The 25,609-nt window shown below is 37.8% G+C and overlaps 1 protein-coding gene across 1 annotated transcript in view; it reads left to right on the top strand.

The window, feature by feature from the left end:
- Nucleotides 1-3,266: 3,266 nt before the first annotated feature.
- LOC108988016 (auxin transport protein BIG) overlaps nucleotides 3,267-25,609 on the top strand; it is a 28,755-nt gene continuing 6,412 nt past the window's right edge. The window contains exons 1-8 of the mRNA XM_018961098.2: nucleotides 3,267-3,703; nucleotides 4,089-4,195; nucleotides 8,261-8,426; nucleotides 8,520-14,611; nucleotides 18,260-18,877; nucleotides 18,998-19,178; nucleotides 20,656-20,887; nucleotides 20,979-25,538. Coding sequence (XP_018816643.1) covers nucleotides 3,436-3,703; nucleotides 4,089-4,195; nucleotides 8,261-8,426; nucleotides 8,520-14,611; nucleotides 18,260-18,877; nucleotides 18,998-19,178; nucleotides 20,656-20,887; nucleotides 20,979-25,538 — 12,224 coding nt within the window. The 5' untranslated portion in view covers nucleotides 3,267-3,435. The remainder of the gene's footprint in view (nucleotides 3,704-4,088; nucleotides 4,196-8,260; nucleotides 8,427-8,519; nucleotides 14,612-18,259; nucleotides 18,878-18,997; nucleotides 19,179-20,655; nucleotides 20,888-20,978; nucleotides 25,539-25,609) is intronic.

The raw sequence follows: 25,609 nt of genomic DNA, 5'->3' as shown, positions 1-25,609 counted from the left end.
GCCTTCACTAGAGAAGGGAAAGTCGTGCGACAACAAGATTTAAAGCTCGTTAGAAAAAAATGGAGGTGTGATGGTAGATGTGGATGGTCGGTCGAGAATGGACGGAGGACGATAGATTCTTAGTGGCTGAGTCGAGATTGATGGCGACAATAGTTTATAGTGAAAAAAAGATTATTTATTTTTCATTGTTTGGATGGAGAAACACAGTGAAGAAAACAGAGGGAGGAATCGACAGCGTCTTACAAAGAATAAAGGAACATCGTGCGTGGTGGATTTGGTTGGTCAGAATCAAAGTCGACAGTTTTTGAGTCACCGATTGGTGTTCTGAGTTCTCCTTAGTGTTTTCGGTGATTGATTTCAACAATGTGGATTGATGAGAAGGAGACTATGGTGGTTTTGTGGAGTGGTTTCTAGTTTTTTTTCCTGTGCAAGGCTCTATTGGGTGGTTAGAAATTATGGAAATTTGCTATCTTGTAGAACATATCACTTTTGATCGTGTCTGCCACACAGTCTATTATTAGTTTGCCGACTTAAAATTTGAATAATTAGAAGCTATCTTATTCATCATTTCCCTAATTATTCTTATTTTTTATTTGAATATTTTTCATGGTAGAATTTTATTTATTTATTGTTAATATTATAAATAAGCATTTTCATGGCAGTCCATCGGATGAATATTGGAGAAATGGCAAATTTAGAGAAAAATGTGAGATAAAGAATATTGTTGCTTTTTACATTGCCGCTTTTATATATAGGAAAATATATAAATGACTCAATTGCGACTGCACGCGGCCGTAAAAAACCTATGAATAAATATATGTTGATCTGTATTAGGGGTGTAACCGGTCCGGTCCGGTCTAGTTTTAAACAAAATCTAAGATCGAATCGGTATGTACCGATTTTGTATTTTTCAAAACCGATTACGCACCGGTTACCCTCTTAAACCGGTACTTCTGGTTTTATCGGTTTCTAGTCCGATTCGATCCGGTTTTTCGATTTTTTTAAGACTATTGGTATTGTTATAAATTATATATTAGTATTAGTTATAAATTATATATTTAATATTAGTATTAGTTATAAACTTTTAGTAAAAATTTTTAATATTAATTATAAGTATAACTATAGTCTATAGTCTATATTAGACTATTAGTATTATTTATAAACTTATATATTGTATTAACATTTAATGTAATAATTTATAAATTATAATATGAAATTATTTCATATATGAATATATATATGAAATTATAAATTAACATTTAATGTATAAATTTATAATTATATATTATATATAAAACGTATATATATTAATATTTAATATATATATAATATTTTGTATAAAACTTATATATAAAAATATTTTTTTTTTATATTTTTTTTATCAACCGGTCTGGTTCGGTCTGGTCCAAAAAATTCCTAAACCGAAACCTGACCGGAATTGGCTGGTTTTCACATTATAAGAACCGGTCCCGGACCGGACCTGTCCGGACCGGTTTTCTTGTTTACTGGTTTGAATTTACACCCTTAATCTGTATGATCGGTCCAGTATGAGATTAAGATTTGGTTTAGATTCAAAATCCATCTCAACTCATCTCATTATTATTTACTATTATTTATTATTATTCATTAATTTTAACTCATAAATTTTATTATTATTTATAATTTATCTTATTATTATTTATAATTCATCTCAATTTATTTTTAAATTTATTTTCGAATTCAAACGAGACCTAAAAATAGTGATCCAGACCCCAGTTTCCTTTTGGATCGACGTGGGAATGAACAAAAAATGAAAATTATTTTAACTGGACAGAAGAAAAAATCACTAGTTAACTAGCTAGGGATCGAATTTGGAAGATAATTATTCCATCCTAGAAAATACTTGCCGTGTGCTCGGGTGCCAATGAGTCAGTGACATTGACGCGTCACAATCAAGTGAAGATAAAGATAAAAAATTATTATTTTTAATTATTATAATTTTTTTAAAATTTAATATAAAATATAATAAATAATTTAATTTTTTTAATTTTAAAATAATAATAATATTAAAAAATAATATTTTAACAATATTTTATTTTATTTTTAATTTTTATCTCAATTCAATTGAACATCTAAACACAATCATTAGGGATTATAAATTCATTTAATCTCATCATTATAATTTTTTTAAATTCTCATATAAAATATAATAAATAATTTAACTTTTTTAAATTTTAAAATAATAATAATATTAAAAAATAATTTTTTATTCAATTTATCTAAAATTATCTCAATTCATATTTAAATTCAAATGAGACCTTATGTCTCGTTTGTTTACACAAAGAAAATGAAATGAAAATTGAATAAAATATATATTGTTATAATAATATTTTTTAATAATATTTTTTATTTTAAAATTTGAAAAAGTTAAATTATTCATTATATTTTATATGATAATTTAAAAAAATTATAATAATTAGATGAGATGAGATGATTTATATAAACAAATGAGACATAAATCTCTTTAATCCATAATATTTATGTATGTACAGATAGAAAGAAATATAATTACGTTGTATTCCAAATAGATAATGCTAGAGCCACATGTTCTCGTTGGTTTTACTATGTATTTTTTTATATGTGTTTTTTAAAGTTATTTTGACTTAGATTTTTTTAATATTTTTAAAAAATAAAATAAATTTAGAATATCTTTAAAAAATACTTATTTAATCAGAAAAAAAATTATTAAAAAAATACTTTTTTAATCATGAAGTAAAATAAAAAATCATAAAAACTTTATGATTAAGAAAATATTTTTTAATGATGTTATAAATATTTTTTATTTTTTCAAAATATTTAAAATTATTAAAAACATCCATATAAAAAAGGAATTAAAAAAATATATAAAAGAATCCATGCTAAAGCTCAACGGGAGCCACTATAGCATTATTCCTTACAAATTATAAAAAAAAACTGATATTTTATACTTTAATTTAATTCATGAATGAAAACAATTTTATCGACTCGAAAGTCAAGAAAATGTTTAAAGTGTTCTTTTATTTATAATCTATTCAGCAGAAGAAAAGGAAAAAAAAATTCACTTCGACCGACCATTTGGGGGGGCCCGTAGGTTGTCCTAGACTCCTACGTGAGGGTTTTTTTTTTTTCAAAAGTAAATACTAAAAATGAAAAAAAAAGAAAGAAAAGGAATCACTTTAGCTTTAGTATTTTTATTTCTTGCAAGAAAAGCAAAACCCACTTTTTTTTTTTGAAGTCTAGGCCAATGCATAAAATTCTCTACAACCGCCTCAGGGGCTCAGACTCATCTTCCTTCCATCTTCTATAAACCCTCACTTCGACACCCTCCCCACCCCCTCTCCCCCTCCCCAACACAACACCACACCATTTAATTAAAGTTCGCATGCACTAGTCTCACTCTCGATCGTCTCGCTCCTCATGGCGGACAACGAGAGTCTTCTCTTCGCCAACCTCGCAGACGCTCTCTTCTCCGGCTCCAAGCCCCTCTCCCCTACCGATCTTCTCCACAAGCTTCGGTCCGAGGACTCGATCAGACCGGCGCTCGAGAAGTTCTACTTGCTCCTTAAATGCGGCGTCGAGGCAGGAACCGACGCCCGGTTGCGGCTCCAATCTTGGAACCAGTCGCAGATTCAAGCTCTTTGCGCGATTGCGTCTGCGATCGCCTCCGCTTCTCGATCTCTGTCACGTATGCTTCACTTTTTTTTTTTATTCGTTTCGTTTCTTGAGTATCGGTTTTGCTCTAGTTCTAATAGCTTCTTATTTGGTGAGCATTTCTGGAAACTTCTTTCTTGTCGGAGCGATCAGTTAGCGGTTTATGATTCAGGAAGTGAGAAAATTACTTTAGACGATAAAAGTCCAGATGGATTATTAGAAGTTCCTTTCTATCTTTGCAATTTTTATCATATTCCTTCGTTTTTCTTTTTTATTTTGCTTTAATTTGCTGAGTTATGCTTACGCCAGTGAAGGCGGAACTGCTACTTTTTGATTCAAAGTAATTGATATGAAGCTGTTGAAAGTATTTTTTGCTTCTTTTAATTTTATGTTTTGTCCGTTGCAATTGAATTGAATAGTGGAGCAAGCGGAAGGATTAATCATTGCCGTGGTGCAACAGTCGCTGGAGTTTGCTGTATCTTGTTTGGAAAAATCAGAATTCAATGGCGATGATTTAAGTATTCAGGTTTGTGGGGCCTCTTTGGCAATTCACGTGGGGGTGATCTTATAAGTTTTGTTTGCTTACATATCCATTCCTTCTAAAATTTCTAGTGTAGGCTTTGTTTCACAAAGTTGTTTAAGTTGGTGTAATAAGGTTTTATGTAGTAATTGCTTTAGCTTAGAAAAAATGTAATAATAACTTTAGTTATTGTAGCTTAATGTTTGTGTTTTAAGGACATGGATTAATTCATAAGTGATGTGAATCCTTTATTGTTTATTTAAAGGGTCGTATTACATTCTTATGAACACTGCCATGCATTCAGCCATTGTCTTTAGGGTATGTATTATGGAATTATTTAGTACTTTGAGGGTTGTGTTACTGTTTTGTTGTTAGTACATACTCTACTGCTACTGGTGGCGGCGGCTTTAGTTACGGTAGTTCGATTTTGCATGTTAAGGAAATGGATTATTTCATTAGAGATGTCAATCCTTTCATGTTAATAAAGGGTTGTATTACTCTCTTACGAACACTGCTATGAATTCAGCTATTGTCTACAATGTATGTATTAGGGAGTTGCTCAGTAATTTGATGGCTATTTTGCTGTTTTGCTGTTATAACATACTCTGCTGGTTGTGGTTTTCTGGATTATCATGCATATTTTCTGTTCATGCATTTTCATTTTCTTTGCTGCTGCATATGTGAAAAAACAAAACAACCTTGTTGTTTCACATGGATTTATCCTGAAGAATTCGCACATTGCATTACTTATTAGTACTATACAGATCCTATTTTCTGCAGTGTTATTTTTGGTCACATGCAGGGGTATGTACCACTGATACTTCATACTTTTGAGATGTCACTAGTGAAACTGTTCTCAACTGTCTTTTTTTCCCTCTATTAATCACATGCTGGTATCATATAATAGAAGAAAATTTATTAAGCTTGTTTAACCTGGTAGTTTGCCTGTTGGCGTTTTAGTAACAAGCATTAGAAGTTGAACATTTATGGGTTTTTTTTATTTTTATTTATTTATAAATTTTTTGATAGGTATGGATATCAAATGTCAAAACTGTACCAGAAGAGCCAAACTTGCTTAATTTTTTATTAAAGTCACATAGGGGCACAACCTACTAACACAAGGTCTATCATGAGGAGTAAAAAGGAGTAACTACCTTGAGAGGTGAAGGAAATCCAAGTAGAAGTAATGCTAGAACAATTATGACTTGATGTCTAGACATAATGCATAAAGGGGTGCAAACCAAGCATATCTGAAATATACAATAGGAAATGCCCAACTAGACGGATGAAGAAAAAGAACACAAGCCAATGAAATCTAGAAAGCTAGAGGAAATTAAGCTTTTGTACGCTGCCATCTAAACATAAAGAGAATTGAACATAATGGCCTTTAATTCTTACATTGTCCTCTAACAATATTCAAAGGTTTAAGCATTAAGTTACCCCCAAATATACCACGTTAAACACAAAGAAACCATCCTCCAAACATCTAGATTACTAAGGGGATTTTACGAACCACCTGTTAGTCTCTCCTTCTTGGGAGACTCATTATCTGGAGTTATGTCAAAAAAGATTGCCAAGGGTTTGTTCTGATCACTTTTCCATTTTACTTGATTATGGGGGGGTATTCATGAGGGTAGGCTTTATTTTAAATTTGAGAATATGTGGCTTGAAGTTGAGGGTTTTGTAGAAAAGGTGAGAAGCTGGTGGCACTCTTATCATTTTGTGGGGACTCCTAGCTTTATTGTGGCAAGTAAACTCAAAGCTTTGAAGGCTGATTTGAAGAAGTGGAACAAGGAAGTATTTGGGAATGTAGACCAGCAGGAAAAATCTCTTTGGGAGGAGCTACAAGCCTTGGAGGTTGAGGGGGAAAATGAGGAGTCTTTGTTAAGAAAGAAAGAAGTGGTGTTAGAACTTGAGAGGGTACTTTTGATGGAAGAAATATCTTGGAGGCAGAAATTGAGAGGTCTATGGCTTAAAGAGGGGGATAAGTGCACCAGTTTCTTTCATAAAATGGCTAACTCTCATAGGCGTAACAATGCTATTGTGGTGATTAAAGCTGATAATAATGTGCTTTCTACACTTGATGAGATACAAGATCATGTTGTGCAGTTTTATAGTGCTCTCCTAATTGAGATGACGGATTGGAGACCTAAAATTGATGGCTTGAATTTTGAGGTTGTGGATTCTTTTACAGCAAGCTGGTTAGAGAGGCCGTTTGAAGAGCTTGAGGTGCATCAGGTGGTAGTGAGAATGCACTGTTTAGAGCTTTTCCGGTTGTTTTCAGGTTGGCTGTTAATCAACAGGCCTCAATCTCAGATTTGATGATTTACTCTAATGGAGAGGTGCATTGGGATCTTAGATTTTTCAGACCTGTCCAGGACTGGGAAATTGAGGAGGTTCATGATTTTTTCAGATTGTTGTATTCAGTGGATATTAGACGACACGAGAGGGATCAAATGTACTGTAGATGTACAACGTCTAAAAAGTTCTTTGTTAGATTATATTATAAGATGTTGTCCGATCAGCGTTACATTTTTTTTTCCTTGGAAGAGTATTTGGAAGGCTCATGTTCCGTCAAAGGTTGCATTTTTTGTATGGACAGCAGCAATTGGGAATATTCAGACAATTGGGACTGACCTGGGTTATGCCAAAATCAGTGGTAGATTTACTCTCATGTTGGACTAGACTTCATACTTGCTCTCAAGTGGCAGCTGCGTGGAAGATGATTCCTTTGTGCATTATGTGGTGCATTTGGTTGGAAAGGAATGAGAGATGTTTTAATAATAGGGAACGCAATGTAGAAGAACTTTGGAAATTTTATGTGTTTTTGTTTCTGCTATTGTAATTAATGGAGGGGTCGTCCATGAGTTTTTGTCCTCATTTTCCTAGTATTAGAATGTATTTAGGTGTTTCTTTTGTATACATCCTGTGTACATGAGCTTTGCCTATTGCATTTGATGAATAAAATTTTTACTTATAAAAAAATAAAAAAGTCCACTTGTTAGGGCATGACCCATACATCCTAAGGTACGAAATATTTATACCTATTGGCTAGACTTTTGGAGATGATTTAATACACACTATCTAATAAAAGTATAGGATGAAAACCCCTAACATCCATAACCCCAATTGTCTTGTGGATTAGGGCATTAAAGGTAGCATTAAGGCACTTCTTAAACTTGCCTTGTGCGTGATGAGATCCTATCCTCAATGCTACCTCTCGTCCTTAAATAGAATACTAGAGGTTAAAGAATGATAAAAACATCTCAGCTTTCCAATTGTTCATTGATTGAGCAAAGATGATGTTCCATTGTCTAGTGTCGTCGGAAAGCTGCCAAGAATTCGCCACTGATGCCTCCCATGCACAGTAAATCCTATACATTGTTGGGAACGGCATATTGAATGGTTCAAACTCCTTCTTGTTCATTCTAAAAAGGGACATTCAACATGATATGATTCAAATATTGGGCAGACAAGAACACATACTTCACAAAAAATGCTTTCATCAAACTTTTAACGTATTGGACCACAGAAACATTGATCGGATTAATTTATTACAAGGATATTGAATAGAATTCATAATTGATTTGCATGGGATAGGGTAGTAGCTGCAACAGGAGATGGATATGCAACAGCCATACACATTAATTTTCTTGGTTGGTTACTTGGTCAGATTTGATCTTTCACTTGATCAATACTAACTTTGTCGTGGATGCCTGACTACCTAAGATGCAACCTTTTTGACAACACCTGTTAACTCATGCTCAGAGAGAGAGGGCAGGAGGCACTGGTTGGGGGGGGGGGGGGGGGGGGGGGGGGGGGGGGGGGGGGGGGGGGGGGGGGGGGGGGGGGGGGGGGGTGGGAGGAGAAGGTGATGGGGGAAGGAGGGAGGGATTAGCTGTTGTTATCAACCTTTTTTTCCCCGTTGCCTGTTATCTTCCTAATTTCTGTTTCACAATGACTATTTTCAACATACTGGTGAAATATATTGTGCAGCTATACATGCGTGTATTCTTTATTTTATTTTATTGGTTAAATGTTGATAATTACCATTTTGTTTTTATTTTTCAGTATAACTTGGTACAGCTTTTGGAGATTGTGTTGGTAGATGGAATGGATAAAGAATCTGACACATTGCTGCATTGTTCAGTAAATAGCCTGGCAGACTTGTTGCCGATGGTTAGCGGTAATTGTGGTGGCATTGATATGCATAATCATAATAAATGCAGTCTTCAAGGTATTTTTGTGTTTAAACTTAATCATCTCTTGTGGTCATGTTATTGTGATTTGCATTGTAGTCTTGATGTGCTCTTCATATTTGTCTTAAAAGGTATTAGTTGTTCACTAGAAGAGAAACTGGTTGATCGGCTACATATGACACTAGCTTCTGAGTGCATACAACCTGATAGGAAGACCTCTGGATTCATTGCACATGCTTCCCATCAAGATTTGAACAAGCTGATATTTCTGTCTCAGCATTTTGCTGTTGCTCATGTGGGATGCATATTGCGTCTGATTTTACTCTGCAAAGAACTAATTGCAATCCCAGATATATCTGATGAGAAGATGGTGGGTACAGATTTTAGCAAGAGACTCTCATTCTGTTCGAGAATTTTGGCATTACTTGGAAATCTTGCGAAGGAAATTCCTTATGTTGAATATGATGCTCAATTGGTGCGTGCTGTTGCTTCTTTTGCTGATGTATTGCCGAGTTTGTTTAGACCTGCATTTGAATTTGTAAGTAGCCATGCTGCTGTTGAGGGTAGTTTTGAGAGCTTGATTCTATCGCTGTTGGAGGAGTTTCTTCAGCTTGTTCAGGTTATTTTCTGCAACAGCAGTGTTTTGCAGAATATTCAAACATGTATTGTCGCTTCTGTTTTGGACAATTTGGACTCTTCTGTATGGAGATACAACAATTCCATGGCTAACCCAAAGCCTCCACTAGCTTTTTTCCCTCGCAGTGTTCTTTACACATTGAAACTCATTCATGATATTGAGAAGCAAACACATCAGGCTCTCAATTGGGAGGAGTTTGAAAAAGGAATTAGTGGCGGTTCTGCTGATTTGCTGATTGATTCCCCTTCTTGTCATATTCATTTTCAGAAGGTTCCTTTACTTAAGAGGTATACAGTTGAAGAATTATTGAAACTGGTATTCCCTCCAGCTAATCAGTGGGTGGACAATCTGATGCAGCTTATTTTTTTCCTTCATTCTGAAGGAGTAAAATTGAAGCCTAAAGTGGAGAGATCGTCTTCCAATTGTCCAAAAACTAGTTCCACCCCTGAACTTGAAAATTCAGTTTGCAATGAGGATGAAGCCCTTTTTGGTGACCTTTTTTCTGAAAGTGCTCGTTCAGTGGGATCTACAGATGGATATGATCAACCACCTGTTGCTATCAATTCTAGTTCCAGCCATAGCATCATCGCAATTCAAGCTGCTACAGAAATGTTAAGCTTTCTTGAGGCGAGCATATTCTCTCCTGAACGGCATCAATCCATGTATGAGGATGGCTGCAGACAGCTCAGCAGGAACCATATTGATATTTTGCTTTCCTTACTTAATTGTCAGGGCTGTTACCCTGAAGACAGGACTTCTGATGGTGGTGGCAGTTCACGTGAAGAGAAGAAAAAGGGGAATATTCATGAACTTTGCTTTGAACTGTTGCACAAACTTCTCACACGCCATGCTTTGTCTGATTCCCTTGAAGAGTACCTTGTTGAGAAAATTCTGAATGCTGAAAATGATACCTTTGTGTACAATGATCGGACTCTAAACTTGCTAGCTCACACTCTATTCTGTCGGGTGGGTTTGGCTGGGAGCCTGTTCAGAACCCAAATATATAGAGGATTTGTGGCTTTTGTTGTTGAGAAGGCAAATGCTGTTTGTTTAAAGTGTCTTAACTTCAAGGAGCTTCTTCAGACCCTTCCCTCTATTTTTCATATTGAGATTCTTCTGATGGCATTCTACTTATCTTCTGAAGGAGAAAAGGCAACACTGGCGAACATAATATTTTCTTCCTTAAGAGCAATTGATGTTCCAACTTCAGGTCTTAACAGCACACAGTTGTCATGTTGGGCCTTGATAGTTTCGAGGTTGATTTTAGTGCTTCGTCATATGATATTTTATCCGCGCACTTGCCCTCCATCATTGCTTCTGGATTTGCGATCCAAGTTGAGGGAAGCACCCCATTCTGTATCACATCTACATAATAACATCAACGGTCATATATCATCTTGGTCATCAGTTACACTGAATAATTTGGTCAGTACATGTGTTGAAGAGCCTCCCATCAGTAGCTTGATCAATCAACTGATTGATATTACAGCCCTTCCTACTTCACCATATTGGGATCATGATGCCATTGATGGCTTATGCTTGAGTTGGAATGATATTTTTGTGACCTTCTCAAGGATACTGGGCTTCTGGAGAGGAAAAAAGGCTGCATCAATTGAGGATCTCATTGTTGAAAGATATGTTTTTGTTCTTTGTTGGGATTATCCTAGTATGAGCACTGCAGCAGGCAATCTGATTCAATTGTTGGCTGGCCCTCAGGATTTGGACTTATCTGATATGGCGCATTTTTTCTTCTTTACCCACTCTTTTTTAGGGCACCACGATGCCTTTGGCCAGGACACTAATGTCCCTGGAGTAGTTGTTGGGCTGCTGCAGAAATTGTCTTCCATGTACATACCTGAAGAAATTGAGGAACTAGGCTGGGATTTCCTTAGAAATGGTTCTTGGCTGTCACTGATGCTCTCCTTACTTAATGTTGGCATATGGAGATACTGCATGAAAAATGCAATTCCTGGACCAAGTCCTGTATGGATCGAAAACACTTCTAGGGACAAGGAGTATATAACTTCTGCTGAGGCCCTGATTTGCTCCATTGTTGAAGCTGGTCAAGTTGAAATGCTGATCACTCTACTGACTTCCATGTTGGAAAGATATTTACAGGTCCATCAGAAAGCTTTCCTAGGCACGGTTGATAATAGCCAGAACAACGGTGATACTTTTTCACGTCTATTGCTTCTCAAGCATTCTGGATTCGACAAGTGTGTCCAAGATGAACTCCTTGAAAAGAGTCGCACTGATGCTTGTCAGCTGGAGCCTGTTCTTGATCTCTTATTGAAGTTAGATGCTACTGTTGATAAAAGGGATATTAGAATTTTATCCAGGGCCTACTGGGAATTTGTGTTGCATGGTTTTCCCTTTAATCTTCAAACTCCTAGTGGGGTCCTTCTTTCTTGCATTCTTACCATTCGAGGGATCATTTACATTCTAGATGGGCTGCTCAGAATAAAAGATGTAAGAGGAAATATCCACCTGGAGACTCAGTTACTTGGTCAGATTCTTGATACGGTAATGACTGTCAAGTTTGATAGGATCTTTGGAAGCATTCATGCAAAGTGTGAAGCTATTTATCACAGCTTAAATGTGGGGCTCGAAGGGTCAGATGTTTCTAACTTATTTCTACTGAAGCACATTGAAGTTCTTTTAAGGGACATCAATGCCAGAGGAGTAGGCGATACTGATATCTATGAACTGGTAATTACAAAGGCTATTGATACAATTGATAGCCTCAGGAAAGACCCCTCGAAGTCTGTCATTTTCCAATTTTATCTTGGTGCGGAAGATGTATCCGAATGGGTGAAGGATCTTCATGGGTTGCAACATGGTGATTTGTTGGTTTTGATTGACTCACTAGATGACTGTTGCTCCGAATCAGTTAATATAAAGGCGCTCTCTTTCTTTATTGATCTCTTATCAGGAGAGTTGTGTCCTGGTCTTAGACAAAACATCCAAAATAAGTTCCTCAGCATGGATTTACTTCGCCTGTCTAAATGGTTGGAGAAAAGGCTTTTAGGTTGCATCATGGTGGATTCGGGTGTGGTTAACTGTGCAAAAGGAAGTTCTGTCTCACTCAGAGAATCAACCATGAATTTTATTTTGTGCCTTGTATCTTCTCCTTCTGTGTTGCAATCAAGAGAACTGCAAAGTCATATTTTTGAAGCTGCGCTGGTTTCACTTGATACTGCATTTTTGCTATTTGATATTCAAGCAGCCAAGTCTTACTTTCATCTTGTTGTTCAACTTTCAAGAGGAGAGACGTCGATGAAATTGCTTTTAGAAAGGGCAGTAATGCTGATGGAGAAGCTGGCTGGTGAAGAACGTTTGCTTGCAGGGCTAAAGTTTCTGTTCGGCTTTCTTGGAACTGTCTTGACTGATTGTGGGTCTGGTAAGAATATGCCAGAGAGATATACTAGAAAGTCTTTGTCTAGCAATACCCTTGGGATGGGATCTGTGGCTTCTAGGCTGATAGGATCAGGGAAGAATTCTGAGACCCTGGTTCTTTCTGCTAATCAAGAAGGGGTGTCCTCATCTCTTGAATGTGATGCAACATCTGTTGATGAAGATGAGGATGATGGGACTTCTGATGGTGAGGTGGCTAGCATAGACAAGGATGAGGAAGAGGATAGTAACAGCGAAAGGGCCCTGGCATCTAAAGTATGCACTTTTACATCCAGTGGCAGCAATTTCATGGAACAGCATTGGTATTTTTGCTATACATGTGATCTGACTGTATCAAAAGGTTGCTGCTCTGTCTGTGCAAAAGTTTGCCATCGTGGTCATCGTGTTGTTTATTCTCGCTCAAGTAGGTTTTTCTGTGATTGTGGAGCTGGTGGTGTTAGGGGTAGCAACTGTCAGTGCTTGAAGCCTCGCAAATTCACTGGAAGTAGTGTTACTCCTGTTCGAGGTTCTAGTAATTTTCAGTCCTTCTTACCCTTTACCGAGGATGGAGATCAGCTGCCAGATAGTGATTCAGATTTTGATGAAGATGTTAATACAGATGTTGATAATTCCCTCGGGTTATCTATTCCAAGAGAGCTTCAGGATAGGATTCCACTGCTACTAGAGGAGCTTGACATTGAGGGTCGGGTTCTTGACCTTTGCTCATCGTCATTGCCTTCTATAATTAGCAGAAGAGACTCTAACCTTTCAAAAGATAAGAAAATCAATTTGGGCGATGAGAAGGTACTTTCTTATGGCATCGATATCTTGCAGTTGAAAAAGGCATATAAAAGTGGATCACTGGACCTAAAAATAAAGGCTGACTATTCAAATGCTAAGGAGCTTAAATCACATTTAGTGAGTGGTTCTCTTGTCAAATCCTTGCTCAGTGTCAGTATTCGAGGTCGACTTGCTGTTGGAGAAGGTGACAAAGTTGCAATCTTTGATGTTGGGCAGTTAATTGGACAAGCAACCATTGCACCTGTAACAGCAGACAAGACAATTGTTAAGCCCCTCTCTAAGAATGCTGTTCGCTTTGAAATTGTCCATCTTGCTTTCAATTCAGTCATAGAGAACTATCTTGCTGTAGCTGGTTATGAAGATTGCCAGGTCCTCACTTTGAACCCTCGTGGTGAAGTGACTGACCGTCTTGCCATTGAGCTAGCTCTGCAAGGTGCATATATCAGGCGGGTTGATTGGGTTCCAGGTTCTCAGGTTCAGTTAATGGTGGTAACCAACAGATTTATCAAAATATATGATCTGTCACAGGACAACATCAGTCCCTTGCACTACTTCACATTGCATGATGACATTATTGTGGATGCGACCCTTTATTTGGCTTCCCATGGGAAGATGTTTCTTATTGTTCTTTCAGAATGTGGCAGCTTATTCAGGCTAGAGTTGTCAGTGGAAGGTAATGTTGGGGCCACACCATTGAAGGAACTTGTATGTGTTCAGGATAAAGAAATTCATGCAAAGGGTTCCTCTTTGTACTTTTCATCAATGTATAAATTACTTTTCATATCATACCAAGATGGGACAACATTGATTGGTCGGCTAAGTTCCAGTGCAACATCTTTAACTGAGGTATCTTCAGTGTATGAGGAGCAAGATGGTAAGTTGCGGCCTGCTGGACTTCATCGTTGGAAAGAGTTGCTGGTTGGCAGTGGGTTATTTGTTTGCTTCTCTAGTGTGAAATCCAATTCTGCACTTGCTATGTCCATGGGGCCTCATGAATTAATTGCACAAAACCTGCGGCATGCAGTGGGTTCAACCTCACCCATAGTTGGGGTTACTGCTTACAAGCCTTTATCCAAAGACAAAATCCATTGTCTTGTCCTACATGACGATGGAAGCCTTCAGATATACTCACACGTCCCTGCTGGAGTTGATGCTGGTGCAATTGTGACATCAGAGAAGGTTAAAAAATTGGGTTCTGGTATCCTCAGCAATAAAGCTTATGCTGGTGAAAATCCTGAATTCCCACTTGATTTTTTTGAGAAAACAGTGTGCATTACAGCAGATGTGAAATTGGGCGGTGATGCTGTCCGAAATGGCGACTCTGATGCAGCTAAGCAGAGCTTATCATCTGAGGATGGCTATCTAGAGAGCCCCAGCCCTGCAGGATTTAAGGTTTTATTTCTTTACAGTCTATTTATTGTGTTGTGTTTACCTATTTTCATCTGTGGTTTTTTATATATGCTTCTTCTATATCTCTTTCTTTCTCATATGGTGATAGACATAATTGACTTACATGGGAGCATTCTGTAATATACTTTACTTATGTTTGTAGCCTCCTTGTGTTATTATTGTTATACATTTACACAGTTACTCCGTTATAATTTTTTTTATTGGTAAACAAGATTTTATTGATCATAAGAATGGGCAAGAGCCCAAGTAAAGCTTTTTAGTTTAGATAATTAGTTTATCGTTTATTAATTTGTTTTGTTTGATTGTGTGTGTGTGTATTGTGGGGGTGGGATGGTGTCGAAATATGTTGAAGTTGCTTGTGCAAGTGGTGCTACATTGTCTCGGGTAGTAGGTCATTGAAAATTGGAGAACCACAGGAGATACCTGTGACATCATCAGAAATATTATGGTGATTATTTAGTTTAGAAACTAATGACTAGGGATACGACGTGTAGGGATGGGACATGGTGGTACTGCCATCTCCAGCCTTATTAAATTCATCTTCCTGTAACTGACATGGTTTTAAGTCTCAAATGTGTTTCTATTCCAAAAGTGTCAAATTTGCTAAAATGGTATGTTGCTTATTGAATGGAATTAATTACCTTGAAAACAAATGGTGTGTGTCCCATGGCTGTCTTGAATCTGCCTCAGAGGGAGGTAAGCTGCCCAATTAGGTTGCCACTGATTTGGTTTTAACGGCTGTACTCATAAAAAGAGGCAAAAAAAATTTGCTGCTATTCTTAGGAGGGAAAATAAAATGTAATTTTAATAATAATTTATGGAGTTGGTTGGGACTAGGTATGCTCCCCAATCTCCTCTGGTGGGTTGGGTATTAGAAATCTGATAATTTTTAATCGGACGTTACTTGAAAAATGGATGTAGAGATATAATTTGGAACCAGAAGCCCTATGGAAGTCGGTGATTGCATGCAAATATGGAGGTTTGTGGGGGGATTGGTGCATTAGAGAGGTGAATGGGGCTCACAGAGTGGGAGTATGGAAGCGTATCAGGCGAGGATGGGTGGTTTTCACTCGAAACACAAGATTTGTTCTGGGTGAGGGCTCTAGGATTAAATTCTGGAGCGACTTATGGTGTGGAAACGATGCTCTAAAGGACCTATTCCCCTCTGTTTACCGGGTTGCATGTGAAAAGGAAGATTCAATTGCTGATCTCATGGTGATATCGGGGGAGCAAGTTCAATGGAACATCAATTTCAATATGGCGGCTCAAGATTGGGAAGTGGGCAGTTTTGAGGATTTTTTTAGTCTATTGTATTCCACAAAACCGAGCAACCAGCGAGTTGATATGTTGTGGTGGATACCTACAGACAAAGATACATTCTCGGTTCGCTCCTTCTATAAGACTCACACACACTCGCCGAATAATCAGTTTCCATGGAGAAGGATTTGGCGACATAAGGTGCCTCTCAAAGCTGCATTTTTCACATGGACAGCTTCCTTGGGTAAGATCCTGACAGCAGATAACTTGAGGAAACGTAGGGTGATCATAGTGGATTGGTGCTATATGTGTAAGAACTCCGGTGAGACTGTGGATCATCTCTTACTACACTGCGAGATTGCTAGAGTATTATGGAATGAAGTGTTCAGCGGATTAGACTTAGGCCTCGTTTGTTTTCGAATATGAGATGAGATGAGATAAAAGTTGAAAGTTGAATAAAATATTGTTAAAATATATTTTTTTAATATTATTTTTGTCTTGGATTTGAAAAAGTTGAATTGTTTATTTTATTTTGTGTGAGAATTTGGAAAAGTTGTAATGATTAGGTGAGATGAGATGAAAAGTTTTGTGAAAGCAAACGATGCCTTAGCTTGGGTCATGCCCGCTATGGTGGATGCACTTTTGTCCAGCTGGACAAATTCAAGAGGCATTAGACAAATCAAAGCAGTGTGGAAAATTGTCCCTATTTGTATTTTGTGGTGTCTGTGGCGAGAGTGCAATGCATGAATGTTCGAAGATAAGGAGTGCTCAATAGAGGAACTAAGAGCTTTTTTATTTAGAACCTTATGTACATGGGCCATAGCTATAGACTTTAATGGCCTCGATTTGCATGACTTGTCTCTTTGATTCCACATAGATAGAGCGTACCTTTTTATATCTTCTTGTGTACTTGGGCTATGCCTATCATTATTTAATAAAATTGTTTACTTATAAAAAAATAATAATTTATGGAGCATTAGAAGAAAAATCTCTTTATCTTTTGCAAAAAATTGTCAAAGAGCATTGAACCTCTTCCCTAATAAAACCCATTTCCAACTCCTCAAACCCCTCTTCCACTACTGAAATATTTACCCTCTACATTTATCAAATCCATTTTTCTAGAAACCCACGCATTCCACCTTCAAATTTCACCTTTGAGCACGTGCTACTCTCTCTGAAGACTAATAATTTCTCACCCAGCCTTGGCTGAAGTCTGAACTCAAAGCGAGGAGAGACCAAATCGGAGCCTAGTCAAGAAAACTCGGATTTGGGGAAAGAGGGTAACATGGGTGGATGGGGAGATTGAGAGTTAGTTTGTGTGGGAGTTGGTGGGTACTTATTTTCAAATTCAGCGATAGAGAGGGAGAGAGAGAGTTTTGGATAGAAAGTACTGTTAATCTTACTTATTTTATTTTTGCTATTGTGTACTTGAGAAATCGACTAGTCATAGAAAGGCAATGCTTTTATTCATATTTTCATATCCAGAATGTCCCATAGGGCCTGGGCACTGAGATTATTGATAGGCTTCAAGTTCCTGCTGTTGAGCAACGGGAACTATATGGTACTGCCTGAATCCAGGAAGCATGGACACTTTAGAATAGCTGCTGTAATCACATGATGTGTATCTGATGGGGATGATGTGGTATACATAACTATGAATAACAATTTTTGTGGATGTGCTATGGATACAGCATGATATAATCTGTATATGGCATGTGTACACTATTTTAAAATGTGGACCTAGTATTTTAGAAGCATTTCAACTTTCTAAAAAAAATTCAATTTCTATGAATATCAAACATGGATCATCGATCTTGTATTCTTTTGGTGTTTTATGTTAATTAGTTATTGTATAAAATACTTTGGAGCAAATTTGGAGCTTTTTTGTGCACTCTTTGTTGCTTTGGTTTTCTGCTTTAGTGATTAATGGAGCTTCTATTCACGATTTTCTGTTGTCGCTTTCTGTTTCTTAGAATGTATCTAGGTGTTTTCTTCTGAATACTTTCTATGTACATGGGCTTTGCCTACACATTCATTTCTAATAAAATTACTTCTTATAAAAAAAAAAATAGTTATTGTATCCTTGGCATCTCATCTCTCTGTTAGTTTTTCAAGAATTGATGAATTTTTGTATGCATAATGTGTTGTACCTATATCCAGTATTTGCATCAGTGACTCATAAGCCCATTAGTGATTTAATCATAATTTTGATGATGTTGACACTGATGAGGATGCATTGGTTAATTTTTTGATCTTTTTCCCTGTCAAGTATAGTACATTTTGGGTGGAATTCTAAATGTATTCTTGTTTGATTTATTTGTGTGTTCTCAGCTGTCTCAAACTTCTCTAATTGTAATGTTCCTGTTTTCACAGATATCTGTCTTCAATTCAAACCCTGATATAGTCATGGTTGGTTTTCGTGTGCATGTGGGTAATACTTCAGCAAGCCATATTCCTTCTGATATTACTATCTTCCAGAGGGTTGTTAAACTAGACGAGGGCATGCGTTCTTGGTATGATATACCATTTACGGTTGCTGAATCACTCCTTGCTGATGAAGAATTTACAATCTCTGTTGGACCAACCTTCAGTGGCTCTGCTCTGCCTAGAATAGACTCGCTGGAAGTATATGGTCGAGCTAAAGATGAATTTGGTTGGAAAGAGAAAATGGATGCAGTTTTGGATATGGAAGCTCGAGCGCTTGGTTCCAATTCCTCAGTTGCAGCATCTGGGAAAAAGCGCCGATCAATGCAGTCTGCTTCTATTCAGGAGCAGGTCATATCAGATGGTCTTAAGCTTCTATCTAGATTTTATTCATTGTGTAGTTCACAAGGATGCTCAAAGGATGAGGAAGTAAAACTGGAGCTGGGCAAACTCAAGTGCAGGCAGTTACTAGAAACAATTTTTGAAAGTGACAGGGAACCCTTGTTGCAGGCTGCTGCTTGCCGTGTTTTGCAAGCTGTATTCCCCAAAAAAGAGTTATACTACCAAGTACTACTAAATTTCAATTTTTCATGTGTAAACTTTTTTCTATCTTTTTGTCTCTGAATGTAAATGCTTTATATTAAGATGCACGAGCATCTTTCAATCTAACTGAAGCTTCTGACTCAGGTTAAGGACACCATGCGTCTCCTTGGGGTGGTGAAATCTGCCTCTGCACTTTCTTCAAGGCTTGGGATTGGTGGTACTGCAGGAAAGTGGATTATTGAAGAATTTACAGCCCAGATGCGTGCAGTCTCCAAGATTGCATTGCAGCGTCGGTCTAATTTGGCTACTTTTCTAGAGATGAATGGTATCATTACGTTCCTAATCCACCATTTGTTGATTTGGCTTTCCATCTCCATTTATTTATGTTCCTCAAACTGCACTAGATATCTGTTGAAATATTTGTAATGGTTATGCTATATATTACCTGAGTTTTACTTATAAAAAAAAATATATTACCGGAGTTTAATATTGGACTGAAGCGGGGCATGGTGTGATGTTATTGGTTTGCTGACCGTAGAAAGATGATGTTTTTGGTGGTTTTCCTATGTGGTTTGTAATGATGCAGGGAAAACTTTAGCTAAATCTGCGCTATAACCCTGAAAAGACTAATAAATTTGGATTTTTACTAGAATTACTCATAAAACCCTTTTTTCCCTAGTAAGTAGCTTGTGTGGAACTTAGCGCCCATGACTACCTTTATAACTCATGATTTATGGCTTTTCTCAATGTGAGATTGGGTTATTACAAACTCTTTCTCTTAAATTCCTGATCTTCTCATCAAGGCCATGTCATAGTGCTACAATATTACATGACTAGCCTTAGTAGGTAGTTCTGATACCATATGTAACCACTTAGGGAAAGTGTTAGTCGCATTTGCATTACAACCCCGAAGAAGCTAGTCAATTTGAAGTTTCCTCAGAATTGCTTATATAAAGTCCAATTTCAACTAGCAAGTAGCCAATGTGACTTCACATCCATGGCTCTCTCTATATAACTTATTATGAATTATTTTTTACCAATGTGAGACTTGGGTGTTATAACCTTTCAGATTTGTCCAAATGGAATTCTTTTAAAATGGAGTCAGTGACTCCATATATTGAGCTCATGGTGTGTGCATTATCTTCTAAATTAGCTTCTTTACTGTATATTCATTAGTAAAGAATTTTCATAAAATAAAAACGTCCACTGAATGTTAACAACCTTGGGCTTCTGCTGGATATTTGTGGTGGCTTTTTACGAATTTTCATAAAATAATCAGATGGTTGGATTAATTGGTTTGCATCTGTCTTACATGGGAATATGTTTTCATTGTGTACTCTTTATGTTTTATTCTGGGAGGGGGTGCTAAAATTGAAAGCACCATTTATTTTCTTTTTAGAAAACTTGATTTTTTTGTTTATTACTTTGTTGAACTCTATGATGCAAACATGTTAAACTTGATAGGGATGATCATGCCAATTTGTTAAATTCTATGGTTGCTGTGCATTCATGGATCAGTCTTGATGGTACCATTTAGTGCCAAAAGCTTAAAAGTTGTCAAGAAGTAGGTCAACAATATCTGGCACCAAAAGGTCTGATTAGTACAGTTTTTTGGAGGCAAAAAATGCATTTTTAAAATGAAAATGTGGAAATCAGGCATTTGGTGGCTAAGTTCAAAAGGTGATTTTTGAAATGTTGGACTGAGAGCTAGTTTTGAGGTCCAATTGTGTTCTAGATATGTTTATTTGTTGATATATTTTGGGTTTAGTAAATATAAACTGCTGTTCCTGTCATTGACACAGGTTCTGAAGTCGTGGATGGGCTTATGCAAGTCCTTTGGGGAATTTTGGAATTTGAGCAGCCTGACACACAAACTATGAACAATGTTGTTATATCTTCTGTGGAACTCCTTTATTGTTATGCTGAATGCCTCGCTTTACATGGAAAGGATACTGTACGCTCTGTTGCACCTGCTGTTGTTTTACTCAAGCAACTTTTGTTTTCCCCCAATGAGGCAGTTCAGACTTCCAGCAGGTACACTTCTATTCATTCTTGTTTCTTTGCCTGACATCTGGATTGAGTTTTGTCTTTCATGTCCTTGCTTATACTTCACTTGCCTTTTCAGCTTGGCTATATCTTCGAGGTTGCTCCAGGTTCCATTTCCGAAGCAAACCATGTTAGCTACAGATGATGCTGTGGAAAATACAGTATCTGCTCCTGTGCCTTCTGACCCAACTGGTGTAAATACACAAGTCATGATTGAAGAAGATTCCATCACTTCCTCTGTTCAATACTGTTGTGATGGTTGCTCCACTGTTCCTATACTTAGGCGAAGGTGGCATTGTACTATCTGTCCTGATTTTGATCTTTGTGAGGCATGTTATGAAGTGTTGGATGCAGAACGGCTCCCTCCACCACACACTAGAGATCATCCTATGACAGCAATTCCAATTGAAATTGATTCAATTGGAGGAGATGGCAATGAATTTCACTTCACACCAGATGATGTAAGTGATACAAACTTGTTGCCAGCTACTGCAGAAGCTACCATGCAGACTTCTGCTCCATCAATCCATGTCTTGGAGGAGCCCAATGAATCTGGAGATTTTTCTGCTTCAGTGACTGACCCAGTTTCAATTTCTGCTTCGAAACGGGCTGTAAATTCTTTGCTTCTTTCTGAGCTTCTTGAACAGCTGAAAGGATGGATGGAGACAACCTCTGGGGTTCGGGCGATCCCTGTGATGCAACTCTTTTACAGACTATCATCTGCTGTTGGTGGACCTTTTATAGACAGTTCGAAGCCCAAAAGCCTGGATCTAGAGAAATTAATTAAATGGTTTTTGGATGAGATCAATCTCAACAGGCAATTTAATGCCAGAACCCGCTCTTCTTTTGGGGAAGTTGCAATCCTTGTCTTCTTGTTCTTCACATTGATGCTCCGAAACTGGCACCAGCCTGGCAGTGATGGTTCCATTCCAAAATCTGCTGGAACTGTAGAAAAACATGACAAGAATGTTATCCAGATTCCACCCTCTGCTTCAGCTGCTGCTCAATCTTCCTTGGATGATCAGGACAAAGATGATTTTATAACCCAGCTACTTCGAGCTTGTGATTCTCTTAGGCAACAGGGCTTTATCAATTATTTGATGGAAATACTGCAGCAGCTTGTGCATGTTTTTAAGTCCCCTTCTGCTAATTTTGAAACCGCTCATGGTTTGGGCCCTGGTTCTGGATGTGGGTCTTTGTTAACTGTGCGGAGAGATCTTCCAGCAGGTAATTTCTCTCCTTTCTTCTCAGATTCATATGCCAAAGCCCATCGGATAGATATCTTTGTCGATTACCACAGGCTACTTTTAGAGAATGCTTTCCGGCTTGTATACACCTTAGTGCGGCCAGAAAAACAGGAGAAAACTGGTGAGAAAGAGAAGGTTTACAAGACTTCATACAGTAAGGATTTGAAGCTGGATGGATTTCAGGATGTTCTCTGCAGTTACATTAACAATCCTCATACAACCTTTGTCAGAAGATATGCAAGGAGGCTCTTCCTGCATCTGTGTGGAAGCAAAACTCACTATTACAGTGTTAGAGACTCTTGGCAGTTCTCTAGTGAAGTGAAGAAACTTTTCAAACGCATAAACAAATCAGGTGGTTTTCAAAATCCTGTCTCATATGAGAGAAGTGTTAAGATTGTGAAGTGCCTTTCTACTATGGCTGAAGTAGCTTCTGCACGGCCAAGGAACTGGCAGAAATTCTGCTTGAGGCATGGAGATGTTTTACCCTTCCTGATGAATGGAGTATTTTATTTTGGAGAGGAGTCAGTTGTTCAGGCTTTAAAACTCTTGAGTTCGGCCTTTTATATGGGAAAGGATATTGGCCACTCTTCACAAAAAACTGAAGCAGGCGACACAGCTATTAGCTCTAACAAATCAGGTACTCAATCTCTGGATTCAAAGAAGAAAAAGAAAGGTGATGATGGAACCGAATCTGGTTCAGAAAAGTCCTATTTAGATATGGAGGCAATGATAGATATCTTCACCGACAAGGGTGGCGATGTTTTGAGGCAATTTATAGATTGTTTTCTGCTGGAGTGGAATTCAAGCTCAGTGCGTGTGGAGGCCAAGTGTGTTCTTTATGGTGCCTGGCATCATGGGAAGCAGTCATTCAAGGAAACCTTGTTAACAACTCTCCTGCAGAAATTCAAATTCCTGCCTATGTATGGGCAGAATATTGTTGAATACACAGAACTTGTCACGTGGTTACTGGGCAAAGTCCCTGATATTAGCTCAAAGCAACAAAGTTCTGAACTTGTGGATCGATGCTTGACCCCTGATGTTATTACATGCATCTTTGATACACTTCATTCACAAAACGAGCTATTGGCTAATCATCCAAATTCCCGCATATACAACACTTTAAGTGGTTTAGTGGAATTTGATGGGTACTATCTTGAGAGTGAACCTTGTGTGGCTTGCAGTTCACCTGAGGTACCTTACAGTAGGATGAAACTAGAAAGTCTGAAATCTGAAACAAAGTTTACTGACAATCGAATCATAGTGAAATGCACAGGGAGTTACACCATTCAGACTGTGACCATGAATGTTCATGATGCTCGAAAGTCTAAATCAGTGAAAGTTTTGAACTTGTACTACAATAATCGGCCTGTGTCTGACTTGTCAGAACTGAAAAATAATCGATCTCTGTGGAAACGTGCAAAGAGTTGTCATCTTGCTTTCAATCAGAATGAGCTAAAGGTGGAGTTCCCCATTCCAATCACTGCTTGCAACTTCATGATTGAGCTGGATTCTTTCTATGAAAATCTACAGGCCCTATCCCTCGAACCATTGCAATGTCCACGGTGTAGTCGACCTGTCACTGACAAGCATGGGATATGTGGCAATTGCCATGAGAATGCATATCAATGTAGGCAATGTCGTAACATCAATTACGAGAATCTGGATTCTTTTTTATGCAATGAGTGTGGGTACAGCAAATATGGCCGATTTGAGTTCAACTTTACAGCGAAACCCAGCTTTACATTTGATAACATGGAGAATGATGATGATATGAAGAGGGGTTTAGCAGCTATAGAATCTGAATCAGAAAATGCTCATAGGAGGTATCAGCAACTCTTGGGGTTCAAGAAGCCACTGCTTAAGATTGTATCAAGTATTGGTGAGAATGATATGGACTCACAGCAGAAAGACTCTGTGCAGCAAATGATGGTCTCTTTGCCCGGACCTTCATTTAAGATAAATCGTAAAATTGCTCTTCTTGGTGTCTTGTATGGTGAAAAGTGTAAAGCTGCTTTTGATTCTGTTAGTAAAAGTGTTCAGACACTGCAAGGGTTACGTCGGGTTTTGATGAGTTATCTGCACCAGAAACATTCTGATAATGGAGTCGCTGCTTCAAGATTTGTTGTATCCAGGTCTCCAAATAATTGCTATGGCTGTGCAGCTACATTTGTGACTCAGTGCCTTGAATTATTGCAAGTGCTATCAAAGCAGTCTAACTCTAAGAAGCAACTTGTTGCATCTGGCATCTTATCTGAGTTATTTGAAAATAACATTCATCAAGGTCCCAAAACTGCTCGCGTCCAAGCTAGGGCAGTACTTTGTACTTTCTCTGAGGGTGATATAAATGCGGTGACTGAGTTGAACGGCCTTATACAGAAGAAAGTCATGTACTGCCTTGAACACCATCGCTCCATGGACATTGCTCTGGCTACACACGAAGAATTGTTATTGCTTTCAGAAGTGTGTTCTCTGGCTGATGAGTTCTGGGAATCAAGGTTACGCATTGTTTTTCAACTGCTATTTTCATCCATTAAATTGGGTGCCAAACATCCTGCCATATCTGAGCATGTTATTCTTCCTTGTCTGAGGATTATATCTCAGGCATGTACTCCTCCAAAACCTGATACAGCAGACAAAGAGCAAGGCCTTGGAAAATCTGCTCCTGCTTCGCAGACAAAGGATGAAAGTAATGCTAATGTCTCTGGGTCTTCTAGTGGTGTTTTGAGTGGGAGCAAATCTCAGGCAGAGTCATTGGAGAAGAACTGGGATGCTTCCCATAAGACTCAGGATATTCAATTATTGAGCTATTCTGAGTGGGAGAAGGGAGCATCTTATCTCGATTTTGTTAGAAGGCAGTACAGGGTGTCTCAGGCAGTTAAAGGTGCAGGTCAAAGATCTCGGCCCCAGAAACATGATTACCTAGCGCTTAAATATGTGCTAAGGTGGAAGCGGCGTGCTTGCAAGATAGCTAAGAGTGACTTATCGGCATTTGAACTTGGGTCTTGGGTGACAGAACTTGTTCTGAGTGCTTGCTCGCAGTCAATAAGGTCTGAAATGTGCATGCTGATAAGTTTACTGTGTGCCCAGAGTGAATCGAGACGATTTCGGTTGTTGAACTTACTAGTGTCTCTGTTACCGGCAACACTATCTGCTGGTGAAAGTGCAGCTGAATATTTTGAGTTGCTCTTCAAGATGATAGAATCAGAAGATTCTCGGCTCTTTTTGACCGTTCAGGGATGTCTAAGTACAATTTGTAAATTAATTACCCAAGAAGTGAGTAATATTGACTCTCTGGAAAGGAGCCTGCATATTGACATTTCGCAGGGATTTATCCTGCACAAGCTTATAGAGCTCCTTGGAAAATTTTTAGAGGTTCCCAATGTTAGATCCAGGTATGACATCTTTCATATTATTTTTGTTTGCTTGTGAGCTCGTTTCTTTTCTCGTATGTAATACCATTTGA

This window comes from Juglans regia, chromosome 1, assembly GCF_001411555.2.
Source record: "Juglans regia cultivar Chandler chromosome 1, Walnut 2.0, whole genome shotgun sequence".
Classification (NCBI taxonomy): Eukaryota; Viridiplantae; Streptophyta; class Magnoliopsida; order Fagales; family Juglandaceae; genus Juglans; species Juglans regia.
The sequence above is the reverse complement of the archived record's forward strand: the minus strand, read 5'-3'. Positions and strand labels throughout refer to the sequence as shown.